At 43.9% G+C, this 13,648-nt stretch overlaps 2 protein-coding genes across 6 annotated transcripts in view; one reads left to right on the plus strand and one right to left on the minus strand.

Annotated features, from left to right (window-relative positions):
• LOC106612834 (max-binding protein MNT) overlaps positions 1–7,686 on the plus strand; it is a 28,516-nt gene extending 20,830 nt beyond the window's left edge. For all 3 annotated transcript variants that reach the window (XM_045724548.2, XM_014214390.3, XM_014214391.3), the window contains 2 exons: positions 2,370–2,562; positions 5,201–7,686. In XM_045724548.2, the coding sequence (XP_045580504.1) occupies positions 2,370–2,562; positions 5,201–5,985 (978 nt within the window). In that variant the 3' untranslated portion in view covers positions 5,986–7,686. The remainder of the gene's footprint in view (positions 1–2,369; positions 2,563–5,200) is intronic.
• A 793-nt stretch (positions 7,687–8,479) lies between these two features.
• The window catches only part of LOC106612835 (septin-4), a 33,809-nt gene continuing 28,640 nt past the window's right edge, over positions 8,480–13,648 (minus strand). For 2 of the 3 annotated variants that reach the window (XM_014214402.3, XM_014214400.3), the window contains exons 8-10: positions 12,352–12,514; positions 12,013–12,112; positions 8,480–10,357 (exon numbers count right to left, since the gene is read on the minus strand). In XM_014214402.3, the coding sequence (XP_014069877.1) occupies positions 10,289–10,357; positions 12,013–12,112; positions 12,352–12,514 (332 nt within the window). In that variant the 3' untranslated portion in view covers positions 8,480–10,288. The remainder of the gene's footprint in view (positions 10,358–12,012; positions 12,113–12,351; positions 12,515–13,648) is intronic. The other variant, XM_014214394.3, reaches the window with a different exon arrangement.

The raw sequence follows: 13,648 nt of genomic DNA on the forward strand, positions 1-13,648 counted from the left end.
ACTGCTCGTCCCTCTGTTTAAATGGCTATATGACGCTCCCATAAACATGAATGCAGCAGGAAGCCAGTTGCTCAACTCCACTCAGTCTACCGTGGAAGTGAAGGAGATGCAGTAGTGACTCATAATGACCTTCTGAAGAAACATTATCTAGACGGTACATTATCTATCAACTGTTGTAAACACTCAGGATGTGGCTGTGGTGTTGTTTTGACGGTAATATAACATGTTTTCTGTACAGGGAGAGAGAAGGATCTGTTGGTCAGAGCATATAGCCCTGTCTCAATGGAGGCCGGGTCAGGAAGTAGTATTTGTGTTATTATTGGTTGTGTGATGTACTGTAACAGTATAAAGAATAAGCTGATAAGGGGTGGCTTGTTTGTCATGTTGATGAGAAGAGAAAAATGGTTTATGCAAGTGGTCCCCGCGGCTGTTGAGTTCTGGATAGCAGATGTTTTTTATTAGAGCTTACTTTACATGAACGCAAATGGCATATCATATATATATATATATATATATATATATATACTGCTCAAAAAAAGAAAGGTAACACTAAAATAACACATCCTAGATCTGAATGAAAGAAATAATCTTATTAAATACTTTTTTCTTTACAGAGTTGAATGTGCTGACAACAAAATCACACAAATAATCAGTGGAAATCCAATTTATCAACCCATGGAGGTCTGGATTTGGAGTCACACTCAAAATTAAAGTGGAAAACCACACTACAGGCTGATCCAACTTTGATGTAATGTCCTTAAAACAAGTCAAAATGAGGCTCAGTAGTGTGTGTGGCCTCCACGTGCCTGTATGACCTCCCTACAACGCCTGGGCATGCTCCTGATGAGGTGGCGGATGGTCTCCTGAGGGATCTCCTCCCAGACCTGGACTAAAGCATCCGCCAACTCCTGGACAGTCTGTGGTGCAACGTGGCGTTGGTGGATGGAGCGAGACATGATGTCCCAGATGTGCTCAATTGGACTCAGGTCTGGGGAACGGGCGGGCCAGTCCATAGCATCAATGCCTTCCTCTTGCAGGAACTGCTGACACACTCCAGCCACATGAGGTCTAGCATTGTCTTGCATTAGGAGGAACCCAGGGCCAACCGCACCAGCATATGGTCTCACAAGGGGTCTGAGGATCTCATCTCGGTACCTAATGGCAGTCAGGCTACCTCTGGCGAGCACATGGAGGGCTGTGCGGCCCCCCAAAGAAATGCCACCCCACACCATGACTGACCCACCGCCAAACGGGTCATGCTGGAGGATGCTGCAGGCAGCAGAACGTTCTCCACGGCGTCTCCAGACTCTGTCACGTCTGTCACGTGCTCTGTGTGAACCTGCTTTCATCTGTGAAGAGCACAGGGCGCCAGTGGCGAATTTGCCAATCTTGGTGTTCTCTGGCAAATGCCAAACGTCCTGCACGGTGTTGGGCTGTAAGCACAACCCCCACCTGTGGACGTCGGGCCCTCATACCACCCTCATGGAGTCTGTTTCTGACCGTTTGAGCAGACACATGCACATTTGTGGCCTGCTGGAGGTCATTTTGCAGGGCTCTGGCAGTGCTTCTCCTGCTCCTCCTTGCACAAAGGCGGAGGTAGCGGTCCTGCTGCTGGGTTGTTGCCCTCCTACGGCCTCCTCCACGTCTCCTGATGTACTGGCCTGTCTCCTGGTAGCGCCTCCATGCTCTGGACACTACGCTGACAGACACAACAAACCTTCTTGCCACAGCTCGCATTGAAGTCCCATCCTGGATGAGCTGCACTACCTGAGCCACTTGTGTGGGTTGTAGACTCCGTCTCATGCTACCACTAGAGTGAAAGCACCGCCAGCATTCAAAAGTGACCAAAACATCAGCCAGGAAGCATAGGAACTGAGAAGTGGTCTGTGGTCCCCACCTGCAGAACCACTCCTTTATTGGGGGTGTCTTGCTAATTGCCTGTAATTTCCACCTGTTGTCTATTCCATTTGCACAACAGCATGTGACATTTATTGTCAATCAGTGTTGCTTCCTAAGTGGACAGTTTGATTTCACAGAAGTGTGATTGACTTGGAGTTACATTGTGTTGTTTAAGTGTTCCCTTTATTTTTTTGAGCAGTGTATTATGAAGGGGTAAACTCTGTGTACACATTGATGACCGATGATATTTGGAATAGTCTCCAGCCAAGAGTGAAAATGTGGATATTACTGGCTCTATTGAAGAACTTGTGTGGAACATGAAACTTCAGTTTAAAGTGATTATTATAATGAAATTGCAGAATGAAAGCAAGCTCTCTGAAGTATTTCATTGTCCTATTTATGTGTGTGTGTGTGTGTGTGTGTGTGTGTGTGTTTTGAACTGTACTGAGCCCTCTTCCTCTGTCTTACAGACGTTAAAGCGCAAGGAGAAGGAGTATGAGCATGAGATGGAGAGACTGGCGCGGGAGAAGATCGCTACTCAGCAGCGATTGGCTGAGCTGAAGAACGAGCTGAGCCAATGGATGAACGTCATGGAGATCGACCGTGTTCTCAGACAGACATTTCAGCCAGACGACGACCAGGCTTCTACCTCTACTGCCTCAGGTACGCTCAATCAGTCAAGTTCATTTAGAAAGCCGTTTATAAATAAATAATGACACTAAACGGTTGTCACCAAGTACTTTACAGTAATCATACTTGTAACGTGTACCTGGGTCTTTCACAGCTGTTGATAATTCATTGATGATAATCTGCCTTTTTTTTTCTTCTTCATGTCATTACATGAAACCTCTTGGATGTAAAGTCCCCTGTTTTGGAAACCTGTGTGGGTCTGGTACCGGGTCCTACCGACATCTTCGCTTATAAATCCATCTATGGATGCATTGAGCGGTAGCCTTGACTCTCACGGACACAGGACTATCTATTTTTTGCCTGTGTGAAGCAGGATGTGATATCTGACACCACTTGAAGCTGGGATGTCCCACCTACTGTTTCATTCGCTCTTCCAACTGTCCATCAACTCCTGGCGGAACCCCGTGCCACAGCCACTAACAATGTATATTCCTGGAATCCATACATTATAGCACAGCAGGAGAGTGGTTTGTCCCTGTAGCACATTCCAAGATCGATTTATAGCCAGTAATCCAAAATAGTTCATAGATTTTAAACTAAATTATTTCTGTTTGTTGTAGACGGACAAGATTAATATGAGCTGAAAGGCGTGTTCCTGACGAGTTCAGGAAGCTAAGCTAGAGGTCTGTGAAGTTCACAGGGATGGGGGCGGACCTTTTGATCGAGAGACCTTTAGAAAATATTTTCTCTCAGACTGAACATAGACATATGTATTTTACAGTTATAAGGTGAAGTCCTATAGTTTGTAATTTGATTATACTATATTTAGAAAGCATGTCATTTCAAGCCTTATTCATAGTTTTGTTGAATAGGAAATAAATAACATATTTCATAATTGTATCATTTGTACTCTGTGCTTGACCTTGTGTCCTCAAGTGACTACACCTCAGCAATTTATAACATATTTTACCAGAAAGGTGAGATATGAACCTTTCTTGGCGTATGCAGCATTAGTTGTTTATGACCCTCATGATAAATAATAACTTTTGGGGATTACATTGTTACATTTACCTGATTTAAGATCTAAGGGGATCATAGCTATATTTAAAACATATGCTTAACCCTTTATCATGGTTGGTGTCTTGACTGATTTGTCCAAAATCGTGTGACATAAAACATTACAACCCCTGTCTGCCATTTTATACACCACTCATTATCATATATTAAGCATTAATCAGTTAAATTAGACATTGAACTTGAGTCCTGGATTTAACTGACAGTTTATTTTTTTGTATTGAGATCTCAGAAATGCAGTAACTACATGACATTTCCTTATGTTACGGGGTGAAAACACTTTTCACGGGCACAAATCCAAAATAACGTATGCGTTGCAAAATGTAATGCTTCTAACTGGAAGAGTCCCCTCACCTTGATTCTATCATTAACGTGGTTCTTCAATAATTACGCATAATACTTGTTGGATGTGAATTTGGTGTCCAGCTGATTTCTTACTCTGATATTGTCACACATCTGATCTGGGAAGGAATTTTCCAAAAGACAGTCGAGTGATTAACAGCTTTTGTGATGGTGCGTGCAGTGCAACAGCCGAAGTAAAGGTGATGAATGTCCAGAATATTTCTGTCTCATGCGATATGCCGGTGAAGACCGTTGTGCCTGGATCCACATTGGATCTAATATCCCTAGCGAATTGATGTCGATCGTTTGTCTGATTTACAGCAAGGTCCCGTTAGATTTAAAAGCGAAAGCATCAAGGTAATGAGTTTTTTTGTGCCTGGGATTAGACAGTCTACTCTGCGCAATTGTGTAGGATGGCCTATTGTGCAACACCCAACACTATTCCTATGAATTATTCTGGATATAATGATGACAAATTACATAGCCTAGTGGGCTTATTCATAATTTGATCTGGTAATGAAATGACATACGTTTTCATTTTCTATGTTAAACCTGCAGTTTTAAACAATACAAGGGGCTTGAAGTAGACTACATGAACTTGGCTTTCCATACAAATCCTTCCATTAAAAACACGTCAGATTTAATTCTATCGCTATTCATGGTTTTGCATCGGCCACATTGGATGCATGGCGATTTAATTTTTTTTTTTAAATAATTATGTAACCAATCTATTAAGACAGGTAATGTCTGCAATTCTCACATACTGTATTTTTGAATGTAATAATATCAAGGCCTAAAAATGCATTATTGGTAATGGCTTACTTTATGCATGGGGAGGGGTTCTATATTAGGCACTATATGTACATTTTATATAAATTGTATAACATTGAGGTCCTTGACAATTAGTGCTTGGAAAAAGTCCCTGAAAGTCTGACTTTAACTTGCTAATGAACCCTGCTTAAAGGATGTATAGTCCTGTTGTATTGTTGGAGTTATGGGCCAATTTGCATATTCACTTTCATTCCTCTAAGTACACATGTGGAACTTCATGAAAATCATTTTTGTTTCAAACCATTTAGAATTTGTTTCCCCCCAATGTCACCCATTGGCCCCATTATTTATAGTAAGACCCATCTACACTTGTTCCTGCACAGTGTTATAAGAATGTACAAAGCGATGAAATCTGAGATGTTATTTGCTTTTACAATCAAGGGTAAAGTTATTAACATGAGTGTTCTTTCTATCTGTGTCACAGAGGGTGAAGACATCATGGATGAGGAGAATGTTCCGACAGCCTTACCCACCATGCCTCAACAAGCCATACAGCCTGAGTTGTGCAAGACTGTGACTCCCATAACCCCCACCACCTCCAACCTCACCCAACACATCTCCAGCCAACACAAGGCCCAAATGTACCCCCAGCTTCACCCACACCTGCTGTCAGCCCTGCCTGTCTCAGCTACGTTCTCCACCCCAACATCCAGCATCATCACCACCACCCCTATCCAGGCCCTCCTATCGGCCCACACACACATCGTAACCTCCCCTAGCACCCTCTTCCCGGCCCACACACACATGGTGACCACCCCCGCTCACACACACATGGTAAAGGCCCCCAGCCTGCAGCCCACGGTCATCGCCCATGGCTCGGCTTCCCACGCCTCCGTCATCCAGGCCGTCAACCACGTCATCCAGGCCCAGACTTCATCTGGAGGAGCCAAGCACCTCACCCACCTAGCCCCCTCCTCCTCAGCCCCTATGCAGCTGGCCCCAGGGCACCACCACCACCAGCCCATCGGACACATCACCGTCCACCCTGTTACCCACCTGGGCCAGCACCATTTACCCACCATCTACCCCCAACCCGTGGCTATCACCCATACCCTCAATGGTACTGCCCCCAACCAGGGTACAACCACCATCATGGGAAAGCAGATGGGAGTTGGTGCCCAGGTGGTGGCACATCACCCACAGCTGCTGAACCCTGTAACTATGGTGACCATGCCCTCATTCCCCGTCAGCACTTTGAAGCTAGCCTGATTTCTGAACCAGGCCAGAGCCACCCTGAAGCTAGCCTGAGAACCAAGTACATGAACAGGCCACACCCACCCTGAGGTGGCCAGAGTCAGGCTGAAGTCGGAGACAGACCTGGACACCATCTGCCCTAGAGCAGACCAGCCGGACAGGAGCCAGCCCAAGGCAGGCCCAGAGCGAGGCAGGCACCAGGACTACTGTACTGACAAACAAACGTAAAAGTCTTCATACTGAACGCAAGACGCCGTTCTCATATTCACTGATGAATCACAAACTGCATTATTAACTAACCGGAGGCAGTACAGCTGTCTATAAGGAGTAACTCAGAACATTCCAAAAAGAAACTATAAAAAACATAAAGATCTTTATAATGGTTGAGGTAAAAGAGACTGTTGGGCTGAGTACGACTGCCTAGAGGATCATCTTGATGCTGTGTGATTTCCTACAGGATGCAGTGGAGAGAATCACATATATACATTTTGTCTGGCCCTCTGTGTTCATACCTGCAGAACAGCAGCGAATAGGGAGTCAACCAATGTTGAAGGCAGTCAGACCTGCATATTTTCACTCAAGATCGGTTTTATATTTCTGCTACATGTATTCCACAGCCAAGAGTATTTAAAAACCACACTACAAATGACTGAGGGTGCCACTATCAAGCACCAAGGTATTCGATTTTTACAGAAGTCCACCACTAATGCCAGGGCATACATCTACAAATCATCTGATCTAGGATCTGTCCATATAATCTTATTATGATTTAAAAGGCTAAACTGATTCTAGACAAGCACTCCTACTCTGAGGCGCTTTGTGGATACGGGCCCTGATGTGTCCGTTCAGAAGGCAAAGCATCCAATTTCAGATGGGCTGAATCGGGGTCAGGGAGACAGGCAGTGTGTGATTGGTGGGTGTTGTTGGCGTGTCAGCTCTAACAACTAAGCACCATAAAGGAGCACATTGAGAATATGATTGCAGGGACCTCCCCCTCTACCCAGGCACATGGCTGTGGAGTGAAACCTAAAACATGGCCTGGCCTCGCCATACCATGTGCTTCCCTACTGCAGTACTGTCATATGGCTGCATGCTCCACAGACTCCCCCTGCTGGTAAAAACAAAAACTGCATGTAAAACAGACAATGGTCATTGAGCAGACTATTTTGTAATAACATGTATTCAGTGGATGTGGCCCAAGCAGGAATCCAACCCAAATGTCAGCATTCCCACCATGCACATATGAATCACGTGATGTAAAACTGACAATACTCAGTGACTACACATTGACTCATTAGTTTACTAATAGCAGAGCAGGAACCAGCATAGCAGGCACAAGCACTGCAAATTGTTCCAGGAGTATATATATCTGTATGTGTAATATAGTGAGGAATGTCTTGTTTGATTGTGTTGCAGCAGTGAACTTGTTAAAACAAAGGCCTTTGGCAGTGTCATGGTAGAGCATTTAAGTGAATGAGGCAGTTTGGGGTTAAACGACATGGTAGGGCAGTCATCTACGAAGCGCTGACATCTTATCCTCTTTCTCCACCAACCATATCTGGTATCCCTGGTCATCAGGCTGCCTGGTCATCATTTATCTAGATTCTCATGTTTGCCTTCCACTACACTTATGACGACCAGTGTAGCTGAGATTAAACTTAACTTCTAGCACTTTGATCTGCTACTTAACCACAATTAAACTGGTTTACAAATTTACATTAGTCTCTTGGTGTTTTTGCAAGTGGTGTCCCTCTTCACTTAATCTGAATATCTTTGTGTGTTTGTGAAAGGAACAGTGGACATGGTAGGAGTCTTCATATTATGCTCTGATCAAATATATTAAAACAGTTTTTGAATGGATTGTGTGTATAAGATTTCAGTTGCCTGTTTTTGCATGTAGATTGATTTGGGTTCATAGATTTTTATGCTAGCTGTTTTCTGGGTTAAGTACAGTACTGTAGCAGTGGTTCTCAGACTTCTTTCCACATTGTTGTCCCTTTTGGAAAGTTCTATATTGCCTGCACATTTTGGGTTGCATATAGATAAAAAGAGAAAATATTAATGCTTAAGATACTTAAATCTTATTCACATTTATAAAAACGTCTTGTGGTAGGCTCAATCAGCAACACTGTCGAAATACAAAGAGTAGTAGAAAATGTCAGATGCAGATTGTTTTATTACAATTCATTGAATCCTTTCTCTTCCACAATGACTTCATAAAGGCCCGGGTTCAATACGAGCACGCTTTGTCCAAAATGCAAGTTCCCTCGTTAGCAGAGCCCATATGTCGGCTTAATTGGTGCATTGTCCAAATTGGATTGAATCCCAGCTAAAGTTATTTATTAGATAAATATTCCCTAAAAGTAGTATGACAAAAAATGGGGGGGGAAAACATTTTCTACCCTTGCAATTTTGGACTGGGTCTCTAGGTGAATCTAAGCTTTGATGGCCAGGAGGAGGATAAACAAGCAAGTAAATAAATATAATTAATGTTGCTTACAAAGAGAAATACATCTGAAATAATATTTTATTCTCATTGAAACCAATTTTTCTGGCATATTCATACAAATCTAAAACATGTATCTTTATATCACTCATGACTTGTTCCTTGTGAATGACCTCATATTTGCACCTGAGGAAAATAAATACAGAACTATTCATCTTAACAAAAATTGTTTAAAGCCAAAATTCTTGTGGGGAAACGTGGGAGTGGAAAATACCTAAATGATAAGTAATTACATCATTTCTTGCTTTGACTGCACTATAACAAAACCATCCACTCAAACATATCTACTTAATGTACTTCAAGTGTACGTGCATACTTCCTGTCCACAATCAACATCAAGTCTAAGGAGTATATCAACCCATGAATGAAGGCTTGCTATGTCAGACATCTATAACATACGAGGCGATCCGGTCATTCTCTAACCCCTGACATCCGGCAGAATAAGGGCCTTATCCTGTCTGCTTGGTCCCCAGGCCAGCGTCTCTTGGCTGGCACATAAGTAGCTCAAGCCTGCTCTTTTCTCCTTTTGGGTGAGTTCAGTAAAACAAATTAAAAATTCTACGGGGAGTTACTGCCTGAACTTGTCCATTCGGGCCGGGATTCAGTCCGATCTCGGGTTTTAAAGGCAATGTTCCCCACGTTCGCGGAGATCCTATCACGTAAATGTGCATGTCAGCTCAATCTGAAATTGCCTTTAAAAGTCAATGTCTATAATCGGATTGAATCCCGGTCTAAGAACACACATTTTGGTTTTCGCTGCGAAAAGTTTGAACACGTCCCTGGAGAGCTGCAAGTCAACAATATTCCAGCAAACTCTCAATCTATCATTACAGATATCAGAACAGTAAGTAGTGGGTTTCCTTTTCAGTAAAATACAAGAATGAACAACCCATGTTTAAGCATGCTGGAACTGGAAACGAAGGAAACTAATTAGCCCTATTAACATACATCTGTCCAAAAACACAACAGTACTTCAGTAACATTTGTCATTCATTCCACAAGGAATTTCTCGCTATTCTGTGTAGCAATGCAAATAAAATAATTACAAGTGACAGATGCAATCCTGTAATTGTAGTAAAAAAAAGATTTACATTTGATATGTATGCCCATCTACAGTATTGACCTTTTAAAAATGCTCATGGGGAAAAATTGTGCATGACAAAAAAAATACAAATCTGGCAGGCCAACCTCCCTCAAAATATACCTTGTCTAGGTTGGTTAAGACCACACATCTAAACTTGTTACAATATAAACTTTCAAACACCTAGCAGAGGGACAGGACAACACATGCTCTACAGTCTACCCCTTTGTCAGGGGTTAGAGTTCACTAAGGAGAAACATCAAGGAACATTAGCCACAAACTGGAAGGCAAAAAGTTATCTTTTGACAAGACCACATATAAACTATGGGTGGAAGGCAGGCAGGGAGGACCCGGCCGTAACCCTGTAAGGACAAGCAGGTGGTTAGGTCTGTGCTGTGCGGACCGGCGTTGTGCTCTAGCAATGGCACCTGACAGGGGTGCCCGTTGTTACCGTTAGAGTTTCCACAACAGGTGTGGAGACGCAAGGCTTCCATGTTGTTAGAAGAAGAAAGTTCTCACCATGCCACCTCCTGTCTGAATGCCTCATGCCTGGTCTTGGATCAGTCTCTGATAGTGAGGGTTATTGACTAAATGAGGAGTGGTGGCTGTTGGGGTTGGATGAGCTGGAGTAGACAATGTTTGTGGACTAGAGTAAGAGTGGTACCCACCCTAGTAGTGGAAAGAAGGCGCCTATATTTACAGAGGGACAGGGTTTCTAGTAGTAGCCTTGGTTAATAGGCCTCCTTTTGCGTGTGCATCTGTTCCTGGATCTTTGTGAGCATCTCTTGCATTCGCCGCAACTGTAGAGAGAAGAGAGGCCACTGTCAGTCAAACACCCTCAACATGCAGCAATACAAACCAAACACCAGAATGAAGTGGGGACTGGGGAGATGCTCACAGGCTTTAGAACCTCATACCAACTTATTACTTCCATGTGAGTGTACCAATAACCAAGCCATACCAATCACAACAAAGCCAGCTATGTGACAACAGATCAATATGATTCCCCATACCAGTCTACTCTCACCAGACTATCAGATTGTTAAGTCATATTGATGGATTCCTATAATGCGAAACACTACTTCTGCATTTGCACAGATCTCACCGTCTCAGAACACTAGAAATGCTGAAGTAGTGATTGCCAACATTTCATGACTGCAATGTAGGTGGCCTGGAACGCAACCATTACTTTCACATGACTGCACCAATAACCAAGCCCTATCCAATCACAACCAAGCCAAAAGTGCTGACAGACAACCGATCGATACAATTTGCCACCCCAGTCTATTCTGTCTTCAGACCATGTGACCTGATGATGGATGCGTGTGTTCATTCATGTATACAGTCCAGGTGGCCTGGAACACGCCCATTACTTCTACGTCACTGCACCAATGACCAAGCCCTATCCAATGACCATCAAGCCAGTGGAGAACAACTGATTGATCCGATTTGCCACCCCATTCGCTCTGTCTGGAGACCACGTAAACGAGCCTGGTGACTGTGTGTGACTGTGTGTTCAGTCAAGTACACACATTCATTTTGGTAATTACTACATGTAAAGCCTGTTAATTCAATACTGTGATATGCAGTAGGAGTGAGAAAGATATGGTGCTTGCAGACACGCATTTGCCCTGTTTAGCATCCCCCCCCCCCCCCAATCCCACACACATCAAAATAGGATGAAATTATGGCGACAGTTTTGTATTCACAACGTTTTAATAATGGAAAGGGTTACATACCAAAAACTAGGAAAAAACTGAAAATAATGTATTAGTTTTTAATGGCTCAAGTCATTCAGGGGGGAATCTACCTTGATTTTTGCGTAAATGATGCACTGATATCAATAAAAGAGCTGTGCCAAAACTCAAGTTGCGCACATGGGTCACAGGGTATCATAATCTCAGGTTAGGTCATTTTTGTTGAGGTAGTGTTAACCTTAAAGAACTTCATCAGCTTTTAATCATAAAATAAATAAATAAATAATTAGATGAAATTGACACCATGGTGCTTTCGGACAGGGACAAACTGAAACAGTGAGAAAAGAACCAGGGCTTCTTTCCATCTACACCACTACTCTACCCAGGCAATGCGACCTGGCATATTATATTCTACAGCCAGACCTGGGTTCAAATACTATTTGAATATAAAACATTATTTGTACCCAGATCTAGTCTAGTCTTCTCCTACAGTTCATGTGTATCCCAGGGCTGGGTGCTGTTGTAGGGGCCGACTGTCACCCCTAACCCCTTACCCTTCCTCAAACCAGACCACCATCATCCCACCTGACCGGGGTCTTCAGGGGCACCTGCATGTATGGATGGAATGTATATACTGTATGACTGACAGCCTGGAGGACTCAGGAGGCCTCAGGTTCAGACCCTGGGTCTAGGCCCGGGTCAGAGTGGGGTTCTAGAGTTGGGTCTGAGTGCTCATCGTGCTCTGAGTGTCGTGGTACCTCTTCGTCTTTCTCTCGGATTAGCTTCTCCGTCTCTGTGTCTGTGGTACTTGGTATCACAGGGATCGGGAAGTCTGTGCCGCTCTCCCTGGTTAGTTTACTACAGGAGTGAAGAAAGACAATATGCTTAACAGTATGTTGTTAGAGTTTGTGACTTTATGTTAGTGTGAATTGTACTTGAGCTACATTATGTTTGTATAGGAGTAACAATACGTGCAGCATTAAGATACCTGATCGAAGCTATAAACAACATATGAGTGACAGTGTATGAGCGCGCGCGTGTGTGTGTGTGTGTGTGTGTGTGTGTGTGTGTGTGTGCGTGTGTGTGTGTGTCCGTACTTGCGGTTGCGTTCCTTCACCACCATGCGGGTCATGCTCTGAATGCAGTGAGCCCTGTAGTTCTCATAGTGGGTCTCCCGTGTCACATCCTTCAGGTCCTGCATGTGTGTCCTCACCAACATGTTCCTCAGCTTCACAAAGTCACAGTGCGCCGAGTTCTCCACTGTCAAGAGTAACAGAGAGTGTTAGGTTAGGGCAGTGTTTCCCTAAACCTTGCATGCCCACATCCCGGTTCAACCCTAACCCTAGTCTTCAACCACTACCCTAACCATTACCCTAACCCTAGTCTACAACCACTACCCTAACCCTAGGTCTTCAACCACTACCCTAACCATTACCCTAACCCTAGTCTACAACCACTACCCTAACCATTACCCTAACACTAGTCTACAACCACTACCGTAACCCTAGGTCTTCAACCACTACCCTAACCCTAGTCTTCAACCACTACCCTAGTCTTCAACCATTACCCTAACCCTAGTCTACAACCACTACCCTAGTCTTCAACCACTACCCTAACCATTACCCTAACCCTAGTCTACAACCACTACCCTAGTCTTCAACCACTACCCTAATCCTAGTCTTCAACCACTACCCTAACCCTAGCCTACAACCACTACCCTAACCCTAGCCTACAACCACTACCCTAACCATTACCCTAACACTAGTCTACAACCACTACCCTAACCATTACCCTAACACTAGTCTACAACCACTACCCTAACCCTAGGTCTTCAAACACTACCCTAATCTACAACCACTACCCTAACCCTAGGTCTACAACCACTACCCTAGTCTTCAACCACTACCCTAACCATTACCCTAACACTAGTCTACAACCACTACCCTAACCCTAGTCTTCAACCACTACCCTAACCATTACCCTAACCCTAGTCTACAACCACTACCCTAACCATTACCCTAACCCTAGTCTACAACCACTACCCTAGTCTTCAACCACTACCCTAACCATTACCCTAACCCTAGTCTACAACCACTACCCTAACCCTAGTCTTCAACCACTACCCTAACCCTAGTCTTCAACCACTACCCTAACCCTAGTCTTCAACCACTACCCTAACCATTACCCTAACCCTAGTCTACAACCACTACCCTAGTCTTCAACCACTACCCTAACCATTACCCTAACCCTAGTCTTCAACCACTACCCTAACCCTAGTCTTCAACCACTACCCTAACCCTAGTCTTCAACCACTACCCTAGTCTTCAACCACTAGTCTACAACCACTACCCTAACACTAGTCTACAACCACTACCCTAACCCTAGTCTTCAACC

This window comes from Salmo salar, chromosome 09 (assembly GCF_965601325.2).
Source record: "Salmo salar chromosome 09, fSalSal1, whole genome shotgun sequence".
In the NCBI taxonomy this organism is placed as follows: Eukaryota; Metazoa; Chordata; class Actinopteri; order Salmoniformes; family Salmonidae; genus Salmo; species Salmo salar.